This window comes from Scomber scombrus, chromosome 6, assembly GCF_963691925.1.
Source record: "Scomber scombrus chromosome 6, fScoSco1.1, whole genome shotgun sequence".
NCBI classification, from domain to species: domain Eukaryota; kingdom Metazoa; phylum Chordata; class Actinopteri; order Scombriformes; family Scombridae; genus Scomber; species Scomber scombrus.
The window spans coordinates 7,520,554-7,543,406 of record NC_084975.1 but is presented as its reverse complement, the minus strand read 5'-3'; the positions used below and the strand labels follow the sequence as shown (position 1 = coordinate 7,543,406).

The window sequence follows — 22,853 nt, the reverse complement described above, 5'->3', positions numbered from 1 at the left end:
TCAATGTAACTATTAGCTACTATATAAATGGTAAATTCATTTGTGACCCGAAATATTTGATAGGTTTTTTAAATAGCTTTTTACATAGAAAATATTAACATGAAGATTGAGGATATTGAAGAATAATAACATTCTCTTGTGGTCAAATTTACACACACACATGCACACACACACACACACACACACACACACACACACACACACACACACACACACACACACACACACACACACACACACACACACACACACACACACACATTTTATTTTTATTTATTTATTCATTTTAATTTATTTAATGAATTGTTTCATCCTTGACATGCCCATGGCCGAATCTACCGTTTGAGGGGATATGAGCTTCAGTGCCCGGGGGCCCCTAAGGGAACTAATGCAGCCTTGTTTATGCCAGTTAAGTATAAAGAATAGAATAGAATAGAATAGAATAGAATAGAACATAATATAATATAATATAATATAATATAATATAATATAATATAATATAATATAATATAATATAATATAATATAATATAATATAATATAATAGAATAGAATAGAATAGAACAAAATAGAACAAAATAGAAAAGAATAGAATAGAACAGAATAGAATAGAACAGAATAGAATAGAATAGAAAAGAATAGAATGGAATGGAATATAATAGAATAGAATAAAATAGAATAGAATGGAATGGAATAGAATAGAAAATAACTTTATTGCCCACCATGGAGGAAAATTGTCTTTGGCTCACCAATAACAGACATACAATAGACATAAATTACATAAAAACCATAGAATCCATAAACTCCATAAAATCATTATTCAAATACATAAAATACATAAAATACATAAAATACATAAAATACACAAATACATAACATCATATGTGCATATCAGTTCCTGTGTGCATAATGTGTAATGATTATTTGGAAGTGTTTAAAATATTAATTTGCACTTAGGATAACAGACTTTATGTAAATATTCCTGGTTGCCAAAGCTCAAACTGGCCAGAGAGAGGATGAAAGCTGTCAGCAACAAACTGAACTTAAGTATTTATTTATTTATTTTGCTATTATTATTATTGTTATTTTTTAAAGACACCTTTGAACAGGTTTTAACTTATTACAATGGCTGCTGCTGTTTTCCTGCCCCTTTGCACAATTGTCACTTATATGTTTTGTTGTTGTTGTTGTTTGTTTGTTTGTTTGTTTGATGTTGTGTGGTGTTGGTGTATGTTTGTTTGTAATGTCCTTATGATATGGTGTGCATTGTTTGTATTTGGCTTCCTCTAATGTATTGGAGGAAGCCAAAGACAAATAAAGTCAATTCAATTCAATAAAATACCCCCCCCCCCCCCAAAAAAAAAAAAAAAGTACATACTTAAATAATGTGATTTTCATTATTTTTATTTGTTAGTATTTGTTGAATCAATTGAATGTTTTTCCTACATGTATTTAGTTTTAACTTTATTTACTTTGTTAGGGTTTTGAAGATAAACTAGTTGTCACGGTAACCGCTGCGTCACCACAAAACAAAAGCGTCTCCTTCCTGTCATCCATGCGGGTCGAAAATGAAACCAAACGAAAAGCGGCGAAGTTTCTCTCACCAACGTAACGCAACCAATACGACATGTTGACTCACTCACACAAAAGACCATTTTAACCGACAGTCACAAGGGAGGTGGTTCATCGGGATAATGAGCATAAGAGCAAGGGAAAGAAAGAAAGAAAAAGAGAGAGATTCCTCCAGTTTCTCTTCCGCTAAAATGAAAGTATTTCAGTAATGCTGGGGCAGTGACCTGATTCACCTGCAGGCTGCTTGATGAGCTGATAAACTGAAGATATCTAAAGTTTCTACAGCTGACTTCACATGACATCTTCTATCACTCAACTCAGCTGACTCTACATCACACTGCCCACGGTGAGCTCACACTTCTATTTTCAGTGTTCATATATACATATTTTATTATTATTTTTTAATTTATAAGCCTTGTTCAAATAACTTCTTTTTTTTTTTTTTTTTAAATAACATCATTATTTTAAATATCAATATCAAAAACTGTTTATTTTTAATGTTGATTTGAATGCATTGTCATGATTGTGTGAGGTTGGATCAGTTCTATCAGAGGTGAACAGGAACTCACCATTAACACACAAAATGTCAGATTTATTTTACTTTTTTAAACCCCCACAGATGTCTGGGGATAAAACCATTGTTTTCTTCGACCTGGAGACAACTGGATTAGGTAAGTTTCTGTCTGCTTATCATCATCAAATTTAAATTAAATATCACCTTAAATTAACCTTTTTAATCATTACAAACCATCTTCTTAAATAATACATGTCTAAAATATTTTTTGTTGTGTGTTCTGTTTAGTTGTTTTTTTTTTTTACAATTTGACAGCTCATTATTGACCTTTGTGATAGTACTCCTAGAAATAGGTCGACTTACTGGACATTTTCCAGAGCTTTCAGCCTCATCCCAGTCAAATGATTATGTATGTGTACACGTGGACGATGAAAAGATAACTAAAATCGTAACAATATATACACATATTTATATATGATGGCATTATTTGACGTGACATCTCAATTAACACGTTTAATTATACTTCCTAGATCGAAGGGTGTGGTTGTTCTAATGTTTCCCCTTGACCTACATACATTACATCACAGTGTTTTTTATCAGTCTTAATGCCTCACCTGTAGACTGGAACGTACCAGCTGGACTCTTATGTGATAAGACGGATGACGTTGCAAATTCAGCTTCTACCAGGGCACAAAATTATAGATGTCAACTGCTGATAAAATATGCAAGTGGCAAGAAAATAGTGGCAATCTACTAAGTGGCTCATAATATTTGAGCATTCACTTGCCATTTTGACAGTGGAAAAAAAGATAATTATTGCACCCATGGTTTTTATTTTTATACAATTTTCACATAGTCAGACTTCTTGTCTTCTCAGTCAGGTGTTGTTTTTAATTGTCTTAAATGTTCTTATGGCTCAGGGAGTGCTATCTAAATGTCATTATACTGTTGCATGACTCTCAATATAATGACAATAAAGCTACTAAACTAAACTAAAGCTTATAACTTGGCTGGAAAAAAAGATTGGGTTAGGGTTAGTGCTGTGGTGCTGTCATTAATCTTCGAACCAATAAGATCATACCTCTTGTCTGAGCAGAAACCTCAAACCAGCCAGACGAGGGCTTCCTGTGGCTGCAACAGGATGCCACCGCTACACGATAGACTGAGTTATTACACGTTATACAAATAGACCGAACGCATTAAAGAGGTTGCATGTTACACAAATAGAGAGTAGATGCACTAGATAGTTTTATATGAATTAACAACACTCTAATATGTTATGAACTATGGTGTAGTTTGCAAAGTTGTCAGGATATTTTAAAGGTGACGAATTATGCACATCGCAAGAAATATATTTATATTCTGGGGCTCAACTGCAATATTTTTGTATGATTTATAGTTCAAAAACTCCTTATGTATCTTATACTGGCCCTTTATGCCCCTCGGTTGAGCCTCTGTCTGAAATAGGCTGTTTTACTGTCTGTCTCTCCAGTCCAATGTATTCTGATTGGCCAGCTTCCAGAAGCTACATAAACAGTAGTAGTGGGATTTGACTTCTTCTTTTCATCCTTTACTCGAACTATAAACTTCTCAAATACATCCATATATGGATATGGTAAATGTTTTATATGAACAATGTTGCAGATTACTATGATACAAATTGTGCACTTCAGCTCAGACTTTGATGAGCACTTTTCTGTATTTTCTGACATTTCAAAGAATGATTCATCAGTTAATTAATCATAGGTGGCAGATTGGTTGTTCTGGTTGGTTCAGCATGTCAGTCCCATCCTGTCAAGCTGGATGTGTCTTAAACAACCGTGTGGCACAAACTGCAGCACAAACTGCCATGATGAGAGGTTTCATTGGGATGAAACTGTGGTTTTGAGCTTGTGTGGGCGTGTTGCATAACAACTCAATGAGTACAACGTGATATCACATGACACATTTGCCAGGACTTCACCACAGAAACATCCTCAGAGATTTTTTTTGCGTTAGTCAGCATGAGCGTGCCATGGCGGCACCGACGAAAGTGGCACACACCCAGTAGAAAATATGTCAACAGATCTCTTTAAAGTGCAGCGCCACAGATAATGATAACAGTATTTATATTAAAAACCTGTTTATGTGTCACATTTGATTTGATATACAGGATGCTTCACACAGATGCAAGAAATAGGAACATTAAAAACATATTAAGGTATTAAAACAGTGACTAATGATGACTAAGTAACGAACCAAATAAAATGACGCATTTATTTTGTAGGCGAGGTCAAAATATGGTAAATGTTTCTGTGTAAAAGCTACTTTAAAATGCTGAGTTTTAAGGGCTGTTTTAAAAGTTGAGGTGCACAATCTGAACTGAACTCAGATCAGTCCTGTATAAAATAAAGCTTTAGTCTTGGACCCAGGAACAATTAAATTAATATGAATGCAGCGATGTGATGACGATGAGTTGTCTGGCAATTTTCAATATTTTGCATATTTTCATAAAAATCTCATGTGCAGAGCCAGACCAATAATGAACTGAACATTAAAAACACGTCATTGAACCACACCACTGCACTGGGCGACGTGCTCCTTCGCCATAAAGATTACAGTTATGGTAGTTTGCTTAGAAACAGCTCTGAAATCTAACCGCAGCAATCACATTTTCAGTTTTAGGGGAGCAGTTCTGTGTTAGGTTGCAGGACAGGAGCTTTGCAAGCTTGTTGTGCTGCATATCATATCCTCTTGTCTTTCTTGGACATGATACATGATACAAAACCTCAGTATAAAGCGAAGAGGTTGTGACGCACAACGAGCTAGCAACACTAAAAAACGCTTTCCTGAGACTGAAAACATGACTGCTTTTTGAGGCCGTTTCTAATGTAGCCAAACTGTTTGAGGTGAAGGAACACGTCAACCAGTGCAGCGGTATGACTCACTGATGTGTTGGTGTTTTTTTTACCAGGCTTTGGATACAAACATGATGCTTAACCCTTACATCCTGTCCATATCCTGACACATAATAAGTCTCTACACCAATTCACATTCAGAAAGTCTGCATCAGTCATTTATAAAGGTTGTAAATCCTTCTGTGTGATGGAAAAAAGACATTCACAATCACTGTTTTATGGTCCAGGAGAACATTTTATAGAATATGATGAGCACAACACGTTTAAATGCTGATTTTGTTTTTTTTTGTTTTTTTAATAAACCCAGGTCAAATTTGTACATTTGCATATATAAAAATGTGTACCAGCTGCACACATTTTTTTTTTAATTATGCTTTTTTTTCCTAATTTTGTTTGTTTTATGTCTCAAAGTAAGTCTGGCTAAAAAGAAATGTTTTACAGTGTTTTTACAGCTGTAAGAAATGGGTCAAATTTGACCCTGGACAGTATGTAAGGGTTATTTTGATTGGTTGGTTGGTTTGGCTTTGCAAATGGGATTTGTTGACAGCAAAAAGAATATGGAAATATAGAAAATCAGCAGTATAATCCTTTAAAATCAGTACCATTGAATAAACTTAGAGGGAGTCAGTGACGATTTTTCAGTACGGGGATGATGTGAGCTCTCTGTGTCTCAGATGTTGACAAAATTAATATTGTAATCTGTTTTCCACCTTTATGCCTTTCCCCCTCTACTCTCAGACACTGCGATATGTGACATCATCCAGGTGTCTGCCGTCTGTGGAGACAGGGTGTTTAACGTCTACACGCTCCCCCGCTGCCCCCTCACTGAGAGCGCCATGGCGGTCACAGGCTTCACCGTCAACAATGCCGGCTTGTTTCTCAGAGGGAGACCGGTGGGGACCATCCCTCTCATCGATGCTCTCACCTCTTTCATAGACTTCCTTAGCTCCTTCCGCCAGCCTGTGCTTCTGGCGGCACACAATGCACGGCGGTTTGACATGCCTGTGATCACCAGAGTGCTGCGAAAGTGCTCCCTCAGGCATCAGTTCCAGCAGGTGGTGCATGGTTTTGTGGATACCTTCATTCTAAGCAAGCAGCTCTTCACTGATCTGCGCAGTTACTCTCAGGAGAACTTGGTTCGTCACTTCCTGGGAATGACCTACGATGCCCATAATGCTGTGGAGGATGCCAGGATGCTGCAGGAGCTGTACAACGCATGGAGTCCTAGCAGATGGCATGTCTCGGGGGTTACCTTCAAGGCCTAATAGCTTTTTTATTTTTTAAAGCTAAAGGAAGAAAGAAAACAAATCTGACTATGCAAAGAAAAACTGACATTTGGAACATTTAAAACATTTTTATCAATTTAAAGTAGATTTTATTCTTCACATTAGAGAAGTTAAAATTGGTCTAACTGTAGTTTTCTTGAGATTCTTGTTGTTTAACTGTAAAATGTCTGTGTTTGTGGTTGTGTTGTGTGTTTTTGAGACTAGACCCCAAATTCACAGAAATGTCATGTTCATATTGTATAAAATATATGCTGTTTTTGTGGCTATGTTTTGATAATGTAACATGTCTCGTACTCAGAGGTATTTTCCAATAAATACAATTCAGTCACAGTTTTCCCACAAGAACCAATTTATTTCTTTTTAATTCTGCTACACAACTTTGTGTCTAATCAATCAGTCACTTCATGTTGATGGTTGTGCAGCAGTGTAACACAGGATAAAACACTAAGCATATCATCACAACATATACATATAAAAACATGAAATTAATACAATCCTGAGCAGGTTTGCATGCTCAAGTCATGTTTTTCTCACAGTTAAGTTGAGTGATGGCTGAGAGGACGAAAGGGTTTTTGTATGTGACAGTTTACAGTCTAATACGAGTCCTGAATGGACTCTGCTTTCACATATTTTGGGTAAACAGAACAGACTTTTCTGTTGAGTACCAGAGACTTCCCTGTAGACTTTTACCAACAAATTGCAGCCACAATGGACCAGAATGCAATGCAGCTGTGAGGCATGTTGAATTACAGCTTCATACTTGTTCATATTGTAACCACACTCTGGAGGTCTTTTTAAAAAAAAATGTTTTATCTCAGTTTAACCGTCCTTGTGTCTTCATGGGTCAAAATTGGTTTGACTATTTAAACAGAATAGAATAGAAAGAATAGAATAGAAAGCTTTATTGTACATACAATGAGAGTACAGGTGCCACTCCATTTGTGCTTTAAAGACAATAAAAACATGACAACGAGATAAAAACAAGAAAAGATGACACAGTAGGCTATATATATATATATACATATATTAATAAAGAGAGAGATGCAGCTATAATAGCATAATATGAAGGGTATTGCACTTAATAAAATAAATAGAATGAATAAAAGCAGCGGTCAAGAGTATGGCACAGGATTATTGTTTGTTCAGAGTTCTTACAGCCCAGGGAAAGAAACTGTTAGTGAGTCTGGAGGTGCAGGCTTTCATTGACCTGTAGCATCGGCCCGAGGGCATCAGGTCGAACAGATGATGTGCTGGGCGGGAGGAGTCTTGGAGGATAGATCTGGACCTTCTTATAAAGCATAAGGTACAAATTATCACCCAACTCTGTGTCACAGAAAACAGGAGGGTTAAACCAAAAAGTAGAGGAATTAATAATTGATAAATATCCAAAATGGACATAAGAAAATTATATTTAAAATCAAAACACTACACATGACAAAGAAACAAAATCAAACAACAGACTTTAACAAAACAGAACATTTAATAAGAAAATTAGTACAACCAATTAATTTTTTTAAAGTGTGGTTTAGGGAAACATTTTAAACATTGATGCATGCATGTAGAATTTAAATTAATCTAATTCTAATGAATTTATTGTAATTAGTCAACTGACAGGAAATTATATGAAAATAAGCAACATTTTATCAACATTTAACATTTAATATTTAATATTTTATCACACATTCTCCCTCAATGACCATGTTCACATTTATTACTTTGTAACTTTATACATTTCAGATAAGGAGTATTTCATCCGCAGACCTCCTCACTGCATCTTCATGTCTTTCCTGTGGAGGGCAGCAGCCTGTTGTTTATAAAAGTCATGACCCGCCTTACGCTGCCTCTGATTGGCTTACCCTAACATTCTTACCCTAACTCTGACCAATCACACTCCTCCTGACTAAGCGCTGACCAATCAGAGGCAGAGTAGGGCGGGTCGTGATTTCGCCATCCTAGGAATAAATACATATCGCGTCCGGGTCACACAGGTGTTTTAAAATGACGGAGGGAAATGTTTAGTTTGAGCTTTCACTGTAGTTTTCATGAGATGCTGTATTCATAGACAATATGCAGCACAATGTAGCTAAAATACAACGTCAGATCAGTCTTAGTTTCATTTATTATATCCTCTTTTAAGGACGAGACTGAAGTTTGTGTCCATGATGCAAAAACCAGAGGATGACAGCTCTCACCAGTCTCTCGTTTTCTTTGATTTAGAGACAACTGGATTGGGTAAGATCATAATATGTAGTGTTATAAAGTAACTAAGTACATTTACTCAAGTACTTTTTGAGTATTTCCATGTTATGCTACTGTATACTTTGACTCCACTGCATTTATATGACAGCTTTAGTTACTTTTCAGATTAAGATTTAACACAATGGATAATATAACAAGCTTTTAAAATACAACACAGATGTCTATGAGTTGTTAACAGCTCCACCAAATAGTGATTTTTCCCCTCTAAGTTTCTCACATGGTTTCATTTTAATAAATGATCCAATATTTCACCAAAAATCCAATATTTCCCCTCAGATTTATCTATCACCCACAATTTCTAGTTATTGTTCAGCCCAGTAATCAGTTCATCAAAGTTTTCAATCTTCATTATTGATTATTCTGTTGGTTATTTCCTTGATTAATCAATTCATGTTTGGTCTATAAAATGTCAGGAAATTGTGAATGTTGATCGTTGTCTCCCAAAACTCAAGATGCAACCTCAGATGTTTTGTTTTGTCTCCACTAAGATCACAACCAAAAAATATTCACCTTACTTTCACAGAAGACTAAATAAAAACCAGAAGATATTCACATTTAAGAAGGTGGAAGAAGAAGAAGAAACAATTAGTTAAATATTAAAATATTTGCGGCTCTATAGTTTTTACAGTTGCTCCTTTACCACATACTGTCTGTGAGGCTTGCATGGAGATAGAAATGTTCTGAAACAGAAAAATTTATGTTTTTCTCACACGTTTCATCTCATCAGGTCAGAGCTGTGAGATCGTCCAGCTGGCTGCAGTAAGTGGAGATCACTACCTCAACCTCTACATCATCCCTCGGTGTCGAATGCAGCGAGGAGCAGCCAAAGTGACGGGTGAGTAGACAGAGACACAAATAACTGGCAACTTGTTTTTATAAAAGATGAATCATCAAAGTACTTTTTCAAGCAAAATACCACATGTTTAAGCTCTTACTTTCACAAAAGCCCTTCTAGGGACAGGTGTTTTAAACTAGTATTCCCTATAAACACTGTGATACTTGCAGTTTTATTTGTTTTGAGCTTTTGGTCAGAACAAACAAACCCTTTGACATGACGTTGGACTTCAGTAGTGGAAAGTAATTAAGTACATTTACACAACTTCTATGCTTAAGGACACTTTTAAAGTACTTTAGTTCATTTTGCACAAGTTAAAATAAATGCAAAAAATGACCATAATATACAATGCAAGGAGAGGCATAAAACCCAAATGGGCTTATGTAAAGCCTCCACATTAAAAATGTTAAAATTTCACAATATTACAGAAAATAATATGACCGCAAAAACGTTTTACTTGAGTATTCCCATTTGACGCTACTTTACATTTCCACTCCACTACAGAGGAGAATATTGTAGCCTACTCTCTATACTTAACTTATACTTCAGGCTTCAGGGTCCGCAGAAAAAGGCTGTACCTCCATCGCCAGCTCGTCCTCACCAACTCCCTCCGAGAGGTCCTGATGTCCTTCATCGCTTTCCTTCAAATGCTCGGACGTCCACTGGTCCTCGGCCACAACATCCGTCGCTTCGACTGTCCGCATTTGGCTCGAGCTCTCGACGAACTGGACCTCAGGGCAGAGTTTGAGTCCTCGGTCTCAGGATACGTTGACACCCTGCCGCTGGCCAGGGAGCTGCTGAAGGACCGCGGCCTCCAGAGCTTCAGACAGGAGAACCTGGTCAAGGAGCTGCTGGGTGTGAACTACAAGGCTCATGATGCTTTGGAGGATGTGCGGGCGTTACAGGCGCTCTACAGCGTGCTTCAGCCCACACCAGAGTTGATCAACAGGCATTTATTTACTCTGAACACCATGGAGAAGACACCAGCTGTGACAGATGCCAAAGTGAAATGTAAGCTGCCAGGACAGCGCCCCCTATTGCAGCACTTCAAACAGGCAGTGAAAGTCACAAGAGGCAAAGCAGAGGAGCATGAGAGAAGTTGATGGATTTAAAAAATAAATAAAAGAAAGATGTTTAAAAGCAACGCATTTAGACTGGCAGTCTCCATCAGCTCTCACACTGCACTGGGTGTTGTGTGAAATGTGTGAAATCTGCAGAATTGCTTCAAAAGAGAAGAGAAGAGTTTCCAAAAGTGGGTGAACATTTTTTATCCTCTTTAATGAAGCACAAAGTATTTAAAAAAGGCAAACATGGAGTTTTGTAGCAGTCTGTATGAAGCTGTTAAAAGATAAGGGAGACATAAAAACACAGTCCGACTGTCTGTTGTAGCTGTTTTAACACTTTCATCATACCTGTGTGGAAAATGTTCAGATGAGTGTTGATATCTGCCCGCTGTTTGCTGAGTCTTCACAACAACAACAACAACAACAGGGAGGATTTCTTAACAAACAGTGAAGATTCAGATGTCTGTTACTAAGGTTATACAATGGTGAAAATGTAGATTATTGTAGAGTGTTATGTTTACTTGTATTTTGAGTTAAGTTCATGTTTCAATGAGTCCTTCACAAAAATACGTTTTAAGTGTTTAAATAAATCTGCTAATAAATGTTTTTTTTTTTTTTTACTGTGTTTCTCAAATTCTCAACATTTTGTTGCTGCTCAGTGCTTCATAAACAGTTTAAATAATTCGATTTGGGTAGCTGAAATCAATATCACAATATTAATAAGAATATATTTTATTTCCTGATATCCATATGTAGAATTTCACCTACAGGAATCAAACTGATCAAATAAACGTATTTATACTATAATAATTCACACAGGCAAATAAGACTTAATATCCCTTTGCCTGGAATTTTGAAAATAATACAAATAACAATTAGTTAATTCATTGAATAATCAATTGATAAAAAATTAATTGGCAGCTATTTTGTTAGTTAATTAATTATTTAAATCCCTTTTCCCCTGCAAAAATGCCCAAAATGTAATCGTTTAAAATTCTCAAATTTGAGAATTAGCTTCTTTTCCTGGTCTGATATTACAAAAGATTGAATCTCTCTGTGTTTTGGACTAATGTTTGGACAAAATATGATATTTTTTGACCTCACTGTGGAAATTGTGGTGATGTGATGTTTTATAAACTAAAATGAATTAACAGTGAATCAAAACAATGAGTGGAAGATTAATTGACAATGAAAATAATCATTAGTTGCAGCCCTAAACACGTTATAGTAGTATGATATATCACAATACAACCTCACCTTTATTATAAGCAAGTTTACTGAGTTATCTAGATACCTCAGGAACATTGAAACCCCTAAAATATGTAATATGGGGAAAAGGCTGTTGTGTATTTTACTTTGATTCATATAATTCAGTAAACCTGCTTCTTGAAAGCGGTCCTTGATGTTGAACTGCTAATATTGGTGCAGTTCAAGTTTATCTGACAGAAAGCTACATACACAACACATTAAATGAGGAGTTGAGACTGTGTAGTAACCACACAAGGCTTTATTAAACCACTTTTACATACATATGTTCTCTGCAGTCCCATGCTACAGCATCACCATATTCAAAAATGCTAAACCATGCCCTCACTAGAGTCAAATTCAAATAAATGTCCTAACAATATATTAATAAAATAGTTAAAATAAAACATTGTGGCCCCTTCAGATCTGTGAGCACTTGAAGGACATGAGTTAAAAGTGAAAGTAAAAACCTAAAACTCAGTGTGCAAAAATCCATATTACGGAAACAAATCTATAATATTTAAACTAAAAGGTGACTTCAAACAAGATCAGTAACAAATGTGTGTGATAATTAAATGAGTTAAAAATGAGACGATTAAATTAAATCCCTTTGAAAATATGGCAGATAACATAACTAACATATTATAGAGATGGAAGAATTAACGTTGAGGTAATGTTCTTTTAATCAAAAAGACACACTTTAAATGGACTATTGACATCCTTCGATCTCTTGATATCGTTCGACATTTTAGCAACAACAAACAAGTAAAGGTTTAGTGCATCTATATTCAGAACAAGCTTAGAGATTTCCGCCCGCATTACAATCCTGGTCATGATGACGTAGGTAAAAAGCGTTATCGGGGTTGGCTCATTTCACTGTTATCATTCATTCACGTCGGACTATAGAGAGTAATATTTATTCACAGGTAGGTTGACAGGCATTCATTCCCAAATATTTGATTAAAGATCGCCTACAAAAACTAGAACAACAAGAACACCACTCTTCATGATTGACTGAATTCAGATCGACCCTGGTATGAACTGGAATATTTTTGCACCATTATTGAAATAATCAAGTTAAAATATTGCAATTTGTGTTGCAATTGGCTAAAGTGGTCACTGAAAAACAAACCACCCTGTGATCCCAAAGATAAAACCCTAAAATACTTTTAATAGTTCAGGGGTCGTTTCTTCTTTAGTATGTAATGTCCGATTGATGAATCAGTACAAACAACAAAACATACAAAGTCTGAAAAAATTTGGCTTCAAATACTCAATAAAATACAGACGTGTTCGTACTTTGTTCCTTTAAAATACTAAAAAACTGAATGCAGCATTTTGTTGTACGAGTGTACGAGGCGCGGATGAGTTAAATGTCTTCAGTCAAACTCTGGAAGGAATCGACAGGCAGCATTAACGCATTTACAATTATACAGAAGTCGTCGTGCATCGTGGGATGGATCTACAGTAGTTAGCGGTTCTTCTTGCTTCCTTATGTTTTAGTTGGTTTTTTAAATCTTTAATGTCTCACTACTTTTTAAAAGAGAAGTTTCCAGACCGTAGACATGCGCTGGTAATGGTTAAAAGCAGTTAATACTCCCAGTAAAAGGCTCCTTCCTCCCAGTATTACTGCTCTAAATCAAACATGCACAGGCATCTCAGGATTATACTATATGCTCTCAACTACTAACAATGTTTTTCTCAAAGTTGAGAGTTTAAAAAGGTGGATATTCGAGCTAAACTTAAACCGATATAACATGTATTCACACCAGCGGACGCCCCCCGGTAAAGAAGACGACGACTGCTCGGGCTCGTTAAACAGACATGCTCACCGATGATGGCTAATGTAAAGAAGCAGTGAGTGGTGATGTGCTGCACCAGTGTAAACAGACGTAATTTGCCCCACCACCCTGCTTCAGTGCTGAAGTGCGTTATTTTCACCTCAGGCTGGAACAGGAGAGCATCTGGCTGAAGTTTGATTAGAATAAAGAGTTAAAATGTCCAGAACGCTGAAGGGCAGCTGATAAAACACCCTGAATACAAACTGCACATAAGCAATATTTTAATGTGACATAAAAAAGATCCACTAATCTTTTACAGAGCTTTTAACCACATCTCATGGTCTTCATCAGTGGATTGAGTCTGCTCAATTGTACATACAGTATAGATGTTCATTGATTCATTTCTCTCTTGAGCACTTTTTCCATCCACGTTAGCTCTTATTATTATATTTATTACTGATAATATTCACACCAAAAGGTCCATTTAGTAGCTTTTGATTCATACAACATGATCTTTATCAGCAGATGCAGTTTTCTATATTTTTCTGGGCCCTTTAAAGACTTCACTTTGAGCTCCAGAACAGCTACTAAATTTATCTTTTGGTGTGAGATCGTTTCCGAGGTCAAGAATGAACAATGTCTGATGTCAAACTATCAGCTTTTTCATCAGGAGTCTAATATGGATAAAGTGATTGTAACAGTGTCATGAGCACTTAATAATTAGTATTTATATTGGGTGCCGTTCAGTATTGAAGACATTCTTTATTTTTTGGCTGGACCACAACAGCGGGGCGAGTCCTATGATTGTGAGAGAGCGACTGAATAATTGATGAAGTTGCATCATTTAGTCAGCTGATCAGTTGCCTTGGCGGAATTTCGCCACTTCCTGTATGCGTCGTTTCAAATGAACAGCCCTCTAGCGTTTCATACAGGGTCCAGCCACATACTAAGTTTTGTTTGACCTAGTTTTGTTATTCTTAGCACCTGACAAGAGTTTGGGATGTGCCCCTTTTCCTATCTTTATTCTTTAAGTTGTACTTGCACCACTACAGGTAAAGAAGACCGTTAAAACGTATTAAAATCCAGCAGCACTGGATTACTGCTGGATTTTAAAGCTAGAGAACACTGCTGCTGGCGTGTAAGGGTGACACAGCTGGTCCACAGGGCAAGTTTGGGTTGTGGGGAGAGGAGGGGTGGGGAGGGGAGGGGGGGGGGGGGGGGGGGGGGGGGGGGGGGGGCAGCGGGCACAGACGGGCATCGACTCTCTGTGTCTGAAAGCTCATTTTTTAGATACTACCTACTAAAGTGCACAGCAATCATCGGGCTCAATCCATAAAGCAGGGTAGACCTCGCCGAGTCAAACCAGAGGAGGAACAGACGGGTAGCATGAGCGTTCACACACAGCCACAGACTCACGACTACAGGAGGCAGCAGGCTCGAAACATACTCATTCCCGACTGGGAGGTGATGTGCAGGGAGACGCTCTCGTTGGCCGAGATGAACAGGACGGTGCCGCGCCTCAAGGTGATGTCGGAGAGCGCAGCAGGTGAGGCCGCGGAGGCGTCGCCCTCGATAACCAGGACGATGCTGGCGGAGTCGAGCGGCGCCACAGTGTACTGCTTCACTGAGGCTGGGACCTGGAGGAGATACAGGACAGGACAGGACAGGACAGGACAGACATGATTTTTAGCTTGCAACTCTGTATGACGTAATCGCTAAATGATTTAATAAACCTAGACATGTCTAAATCCCTGGTACAAAAGGTTTCAAAATGTAAAAACTACATCATTATTAAATACGGAAACTGAACTGTTGCTGTTCTGTTTTGAGAGTAATAACGATTACCAAAGTGTAAATTTGTCATCCACTCAGCTGAGATTTACTACCTGTATCCTCATGACAGTGAAGTCTGGCACCGGGGGGTCGTACACGGACACGCAGGGGTCCGAAGGGTCTTGAACACACGGGAATATTTTGGAGCTGGCCGGAGCAGAGCTGTAGTCCAGCATCTCGCACAGTGTGTTAACGTCAATGTATTTCGGCGTCAGGCCGGCCCTCACTGTGTTGTCAGAGCAGGCCATGCACTCAATGCAGTCTACAGGGACGGATGAACAGACGAGAGGAAAGGGTTTAATGAGCAGAGTCTGCAGTCGACTCTCCTTCAAATGGAAAAAAATCAATTCTTAAATTCTCTTACAATATTACATACTATCAGTCTGTTGTGTTAAATGAAATCCAAGAGCTATTTCGTTCCCTTCACTTGCCTTAGATCAGTTATTACACTTAAATCAGTTAGTAATTTACCAGAATACTTTTTAACAACTTAAAGTGGCGGTGTGAACTTACACTCAGCTGTGAGTTACATTTGTGGCTGAATAAAGGAACAGTTATAGCAAAAGAAAAGCAAGAATCCCTTTCTTTTTAGACAGGGTGAATTGTGTGTGAGTTGCACCAGCTTCACTAAATTTGTGTGTTACGTCCCTCCTAAAATCCTTGAATTGAAAAGCTAGTCTCAATCTAATTATTTACTCAATCGGGTTGCCCTATTAAGAAATGTCTAAGCTAGTAAGAACATTTGTAGTGCTGTGCAATAAATAAAGCAATCATCTATGTAAACAGGAAGTCACTGGAGCATCTCAAACTGAACAGAATTGCTAAATGGAGGCCGAATTATAAATTAAATATAACTACATTTAATAGCAACTAATCTGTATGTAAGAACTTGTTTGTGTGGTGCATCCCATTTTAATTTAGCGGTGTGTGGGTCTCCAGTTAGTAAGCACTTAATAGTCTAGTTTAAACTTAGTGGCTTAAACTACACAGTAAAGCTGATCCATATAATAATAGATACGCATTTTTCAAACTGAGACTAAATGTTTCTTTTCTATCCTGCTGCTTCTCTGTCAAACAGGAGCGTTGCAGAGACCCTGAAGAGTCAATAATGCAGGAATTCAGGCACATTGTACCGTTGCACACATTCATCACATTTCATTCATTCAAGTGAGTGTGGAAAGAGCCAGTGTGCCGCATCTCATGAATGTAAACAACAAGCACCCACTGACCTCCATAGAGGTAAGCATGAGGCTCACTGGCTCCCAGGAACATGGCCTGGCCTGCATCCAGGTCCATGAGGTTGAGGAAGTAGATGGAGAAGCAGCCGATGTCTCCGGGGTACTGAGAGTGGAGGCGGAGCAACAGGTCGCCATTGCTGCTTGATGTATCCTTCCCAGCTGCTCCTACATGAGTAATACAAAATACACAGGTGTTAATATGTCAGTAAAACATGTTCAAAATAGCAGAATACCCTTTTTCCGCATATTTTAAAGCTCAATACATGTAGGATTAGAAAATATCTAACTTTGGTGCCTCCCAGTGGTAATATAAACTAGCAGAGTTTAATGGGCTGAAAGCTTAAACTATATATAAAGACTGAACGCAACACAGGGCCGCAATGTTCACAGGGACTTCACAAACATATCAAATAGGAATAATAAAATAACACAAACATTTTACAAATTGGGACTATAATTCAGTTAATATGTTTCACTGAGAATGTTATTTTAATTTGAATGTCACTGTCTTTTAAATTGTTAGCGTAATTCAGTTTTATCACCAGCAGTTGTCTCTTTTAAATTTGTGAGGATGCTGCGAATAAACAACCCATTTCAGGGCTTCATTATTTAACTTTTGAATATACAGACGCCCCCCTCTGTTGCCAAGTTGTTAAACAAGAAACATATTATTTCTGTCTCAGTAAGTGTCCCAAATTGCATTTCTTTTGGGAAAAGTACTCATTTTGGTGGATGACTTCTTGGAAAGGTGGAAATTTCACTAACACGCTTACATCAGATATCAGATTGTTATATGATCAAATAAAAGATTAGTGCCACATATTGAGCAATCATCTCATGGTTAAATGTCAGCAAGTAACAAAGATAGTGCTATAAAATATTTGAGTTGAGTTTACAAAGTTTTCTAATATTAAATAGTATCTCAACACAAGAAGCCCTACAACAATTTTTTGGAGGAAATGATATACTTTAAATCAGAGACTGATTTTCTAGTGTGATCAAAGAATAACTAAAGCAAGTGACAAGTCTGAGCATGCATTCAGAGCCAGCTTTTAGTATTTTACAGGTTTTTATACTACTGTACAGACACATTTTGCTTGGTCCCAAAAAAAGAGAGTGCTCTGTGCTGATGTACTAGAGGTATCGCGCAGTGTTTTAACTATAGTTGCTTATTCCTAAAAAGCAATAATTTTGCACTTGTTTCTGCTGTAGGAAGCTCAATGGATTATCCTCCTCACAGTGTCCTCACCCTCTTCAGTGACTCTCTTCACCAGCATGTTGAGCTGGTCCACGAACACCTTCTTCTCACAGTTCATCATCCTGGTGAAGCACTTCTTCAGCGCCTGGCTCGTACGGGCCGCATCTCCCATGCTGCTCCGCAGTTCCTCCGCGGCCGCGTTGCCAACCAGAGCATGAAACTCTGGGACGGCTGATAGATGAACACACATGCACCAGTTATGAATTCATCTTTTGCAAAACATACCCATTACACAATATACAGTACTGTCTATGTCTGGGTTTAAATCTCTACGTCAGCTAATTTTCCTCATTCGCTGTCCAAAAAAAATCAATACAGAATCCTCTAATGCCCCTGTGGGACTTTGGGGACTCACATTTAAGAAATCCCAGGATCTCCTCCACTGGTCTGAAGCCACAGAGGCCCTGGAAGCGGGTGAGAGCGATGGCCATCTCTGGTTTGTGGTTGGTGTCTGGATAGTGCTCCGGAAACTGAGTGTGGAGACGAGCAGCTAACTCCTGAGCAAACCATAATGAGACAAGAGGAAGAGAGTTACTAAAGAGGGCAGGCAGAGAGCGTGTAGACTAAAGTCTTCAGACACAAGGCCGTAGGTTGTACTGTCCAAAATCAACTGTGCAGAAAAGTGTAAACTAGCTAATTCAGCCTATGTTGAATTTAATATATGATGATTCATGTAAAACACAGTTTTTATATAGTTGATAAAAGCTACTGAAACATATCATCATCCATCATTTCATTGGCCTCAGGGGCAGAGGAAAGCATTCAATTAATTGTTTTCATATGCACAGAAAATGATGGCTTATTGTAGAGGGACAGGATTAAAGTCTAAACTGAATAATTCAACGACTGGTTGAGTTTGTGGATTTCAAAAATGGAAAAAGAGGTACAGGTTCAAAACAATGTTATAAAATAGTTTGATAGATTACTTTATTAATCCCGGAGGGAAATTAAATTGTCATAGAAGCCAGGTATAGTAAGTATGAGTGGGAATAAGCTTCTCATTTTCATCAATCATGCTAAACTTTATACAAATTGATGGTGATCAGTGTTGTGTAAAGTAATGAAGAAAGATTTACTTTTACACTTCTATAAAGTTGGGGGAATTGCGTGAGACTTGCAGAGCCTGAAATATATTGGTTTAAGCTTTCTGTTACAAATTGGTAGTTTCCAAGTCCAAACTGAGATTACTCAAGTGACGCCACTTCTGTTATTCTTGTTTTATCAAAAGACTTTGTAATGAGGTGGCTCTTTATTTCCTCAGCGCACAACCATCTCTTTTCTTTTTAAAACAACATACCATCTCTCTATTCTGAAAAACATCACTTAAAAGTTAACATTCATTTTGTAAGAATGATGTCTCACTTAAGGTTGTGAGTAGTGAAGTGTATCACAATCAGTACTCAGTAAGTGAAACCTTCATTCTGAATTTACTACCAGCAAAGAAATGTTGGATTTTGCTTTATAGATCTGTTTTTTATATTAACTCTACTCTAACAAACATCAGCATAACATGATGACATGACTGTTAATATCTGTTAAACAATGTCCTAACGCTGAATGAGTCAGCCTACTGATAGACAGCTGGTATTTACAATCTGAACACTGCGTAGGTGTGTATGTTTGTATACTCACCCTGTTGGGGTGGGCCTGTACGGACAACGCTGTGTTGACAGAGAGTACTTTCAAGAGGAAGGGCAGCTGACCCTGGAACGTGTCTTTGACCTTAGAGCCCAGGCTGGCGGGGAAGTGGGCAATCCACTGGCCCAATGTGGTCTGTGCGATCCTGTTGTCTTTAATCTGGGCATCACCTTTCGGGTGGGCACCCATCCACAGCTGGAGGAGACAGCAGAGACAACATCACGCTCAGATGGACACTCACTCTTTTTGTATTTGTATTTGTTTTTTGCTATTGAGTCAAAATCTTCAAAACTACAGAAAAATAGGAGTTGGAAACCATTTCCAATTCTTTAACATGTACCAACGACGAGTGCTGAATCCCATTTTAAAATATAATTCACTCAAAAACAAATACAACCCGGAAAATGGATGGTCGATGACAAAAAAGTTTCCAAAACGAGTCACAGTGGTTTTCAGGCTTTCTGAGGTAAAGGCAGTTTATCTAATGCTGTGATTCAAGGTGATTTATACTCAATGGAAATCACTCTGGTTAAAAGGGTTACAGTAATGCCTGAAATCTAAATGAAGGGCACTCTCTCTACCACTACTAAAACACTCAAACCTGAACCCTTTTTATCACAGGATGGTCTGTCTCTACTATGTGTTCACGCTCATATTATCACTGATATGTTTTTTGTAACCAATGTTAGTGCGATGTGAAACCAAACTCAAATCAATAAAAAAAATCACTGAAATGTAACTGGAATATATATGTATCCCTCTTACAATATAATTTTAGCAACAATTTAAACATGACATAATAAACTTTAACATGTTGCAGACATGCTTAACAATAGGTCACATGTAAGGCTTAAGTCATCCACACCTCCCTCTGACTATAACCATGAAACGAGATACGACAGACTGTGGCATGTGACAATCTGGTTTGTGCTACGTGAAAATGTCAACACTGCTTTTACTTGAACTATTGACCTTTATGACAATCCCTGCGGAGCCGCTGTAGCTAAATAAGGAAAGACTTGTGAATGGCATGAAGTCTAAAGGATAAGCTTACTTTATTTTTTTATGAAATGAAAAAATCATGAAATTACAACAACCAAATTATACTCCAAAATCTTTTATATGTAATATATCCAGGGATGATTTTCACTGCACAACCAAACTGTGTATCCTTAGATGTTTAACCTCCATCTCTGAAAAACAGGGGTGTCATACAAGCATATGTCTAGTGTTTTGAATAAGTGCCTTCCCTATAATAATCTTCAGCTGACAGTACACTTTCTTACCTCAGCATAATGTTTGCCAACCTCTATGACAGCTAGCGGGTCTCCACCAATCACCAGTTTCGCCACCTCGCTGTCCAGTCCAACTTTCCCCCATGCATAATTCTGCACAGCACAAGTCAGCGGAAACACTAAAGAGGAAAAACATATTAGTCAGCTATTTTACTTTTTGAACAAAATGCTGACACAGCATCAAATTAAGTATATTCCTAGGCAGGGCTGCAACTAACAATTATTTTTATTATTGAATCATCTTTGGATTATTTTCTCAATTAATCATTTAGTTGATTGGTTGATTAAACATCAGAATCTGGTGAATAACGTTGTCCACTGTATCCCGACCAAACCAAAAAGATTTGGTTTATTATCATACAGCTGTGGTTCTCAAACTTGTTCATGTCAAGGACCCCAAAACTGACACAAATTAGACCACTGACCACATTTGATAAGATTTTGTCCCACCTGATAAGATTTTTTGCTTTCAGATGATTTGTTACAGAAATAGAAAACATTCACATTGAGATGCTAAAATCTGAGGATTTTGATTTTGTTTTTCTTAAAAATGACTCCAAACAATTAATCATCTCAGTTTAATAGTTGGCATCTAATTGATTCATTGTTGCAGCTCTTTTTCTAGGACATCTAATCTTGACACAAATGTAAAAACATGACATTTAGTGACTCTTCCTGCCTAGTGGTGCATTTTGTACCCCCGACAAAATCTGTGTATCCATTTCTGATTGCCTAGATTGTAACATTACATGTGAAAAAGGGGACAGGAAAACATGCACAGTATCCCATTACAGTTTGGACAATACACTGGTTTGAGAGCTGTATGGTCAGGTTCGTAGTCCAATAAGGTGTTATATATTTTAATAGGAAGAAAAACCAAATGCAGACTGCCTACATACTGTATGCTTTAATTGTAAAACACTGAAACAGGGGGAGACAGATTTGCTGGTGATACATTATTTGGCTGGCTGACTTTGCTGTAGTAAGCAGGTTTAACACGCATGAGGCACCGACTCTGTTCGCCTGTCTGAATAACATATATACACAGCAAGAGATTATATTATATATTCTGGCTATAACCAAAAAGGCCTCCGTGTTATGTTCCTGTTAAGCTAACAGTATCTGCTCCCCATACACACCCAATGCCAGGGCTGCAGCGTTAGTTAATAATGATGTTGGATGCTTGCTAATAACAACGAAGCCCGTCTTATTCTGCGTCGTGATATTTGCTCCCGTGTCTCATGATCTAAATAAAGCTCCGCATCGTTGCCTTAGCTACACATTTATCGGTAAAACAAATGATTTGAAAGAGTTTTGAAGGAGAAAGCCTCACTCACCTCTCACTTCCTCCATGGCTGCAGCGTCGGCTGTCAGACCGTCTGTGACGTCACGAGGCGCCTGGTGGCTGGACACGTTCGCGCGACGTTTTCGGACGTTTTGCTTCGGCGAAAAGTTCCAGTCGTCTCCATGGTGTCTCTATGGTAACAGGCAGGACGCTTCGGCTAGTTTATCATATCTGACCGGTTTATAACTACACAATTATCCTACTATGGAAAGTCATTTTAACATTTAATAAAACCACACTATTGAAGCCCATTTCCACCAATGTGATGAGAAAAAAAAGATCCTGTAAGTCAATATAATGAGAACCTTTCTCAAAATAATGAGACATTTTCTCAAAAGAATGAGATACTAAATAAGTTATAAAATAATTCATTATTTTGAGATCGTTTCTCATTATTTTGAGTTTTAAGTCATTATTTAGGATAGTTTCTCATTATTTTGAGATACTAAGTCATTAGTTTGAGAAAGTTTCTCATTATTTTGAGTTACTTAGTCTTTTGAGAAAGTTTCTCATGTTATTGACTTCCTTTTCCCCCCATCACATTGGCGGAAATAGGCTTCCATTCATAATAGCATTTCTCCTAGTCAAAATTGTATTTACTAAAGCTGTGTATTCATGAACACTCTGGATATCTGCTGGATATCTGCAAGAGAATTCTTACTGGGAAAAACTCCCACTTCAGATATCTACACTCAATGATTATTCATTATTAATACTGATGACTCAGTGCATAAGCAGCATTATATTATTGTAGTTGCTCAAGGTGGAGCTAGTTTGAACTGCTTTGAAAGGGT

At 37.6% G+C, this 22,853-nt stretch overlaps 3 protein-coding genes across 3 annotated transcripts; 2 read left to right on the top strand and 1 right to left on the bottom strand.

Moving 5' to 3' along the window:
* Positions 1-1,659: 1,659 nt before the first annotated feature.
* On the top strand, positions 1,660-6,309 carry LOC133982418 (DNA polymerase III PolC-type-like). Its single transcript, XM_062421465.1, has 3 exons — positions 1,660-1,917; positions 2,191-2,242; positions 5,721-6,309. The coding sequence occupies exons 2-3, from the start codon at positions 2,191-2,193 to the stop codon at positions 6,245-6,247; spliced, it is 579 nt and encodes a 192-aa protein (XP_062277449.1). The 5' UTR covers positions 1,660-1,917; the 3' UTR covers positions 6,248-6,309.
* Positions 6,310-7,898: 1,589 nt separating this feature from the next.
* Positions 7,899-10,465, top strand: LOC133981943 (protein PML-like). The gene is made up of 3 exons (XM_062420823.1): positions 7,899-8,500; positions 9,255-9,362; positions 9,912-10,465. Exons 1-3 carry the CDS (start codon positions 8,428-8,430, stop codon positions 10,463-10,465), a joined length of 735 nt encoding a protein of 244 aa, XP_062276807.1. The 5' UTR covers positions 7,899-8,427.
* Positions 10,466-11,915: 1,450 nt separating this feature from the next.
* Positions 11,916-22,074, bottom strand: mpi (mannose phosphate isomerase). Its single transcript, XM_062421309.1, has 8 exons — positions 22,052-22,074; positions 20,706-20,833; positions 19,414-19,614; positions 18,137-18,278; positions 17,773-17,952; positions 16,515-16,688; positions 15,339-15,547; positions 11,916-15,089 (listed from the first exon to the last, which is right to left on the bottom strand). Exons 1-8 carry the CDS (start codon positions 22,065-22,067, stop codon positions 14,871-14,873), a joined length of 1,269 nt encoding a protein of 422 aa, XP_062277293.1. The 5' UTR covers positions 22,068-22,074; the 3' UTR covers positions 11,916-14,870.
* Positions 22,075-22,853: the final 779 nt, after the last annotated feature.

Excerpts from the sequence above, each read along its gene's own strand:
- LOC133981943 (XM_062420823.1), top strand. The coding sequence starts at position 8,428 with ATGATGCAAAAACCAGAGGATGACAGCTCTCACCAGTCTCTCGTTTTC. Across the intron at positions 8,501-9,254 it reads TTTAGAGACAACTGGATTGG|GTCAGAGCTGTGAGATCGTC; the intron begins GTAAGATCATAA and ends TCATCTCATCAG. Across the intron at positions 9,363-9,911 it reads AGGAGCAGCCAAAGTGACGG|GCTTCAGGGTCCGCAGAAAA; the intron begins GTGAGTAGACAG and ends CTTATACTTCAG.
- LOC133982418 (XM_062421465.1), top strand. The coding sequence starts at position 2,191 with ATGTCTGGGGATAAAACCATTGTTTTCTTCGACCTGGAGACAACTGGA. Across the intron at positions 2,243-5,720 it reads CCTGGAGACAACTGGATTAG|ACACTGCGATATGTGACATC; the intron begins GTAAGTTTCTGT and ends CTCTACTCTCAG.
- mpi (XM_062421309.1), bottom strand. Across the intron at positions 19,615-20,705 it reads TTGGCAAACATTATGCTGAG|CTGTGGATGGGTGCCCACCC; the intron begins GTAAGAAAGTGT and ends TGTCTCCTCCAG. Across the intron at positions 15,090-15,338 it reads TCACTGTCATGAGGATACAG|GTCCCAGCCTCAGTGAAGCA; the intron begins GTAGTAAATCTC and ends TATCTCCTCCAG.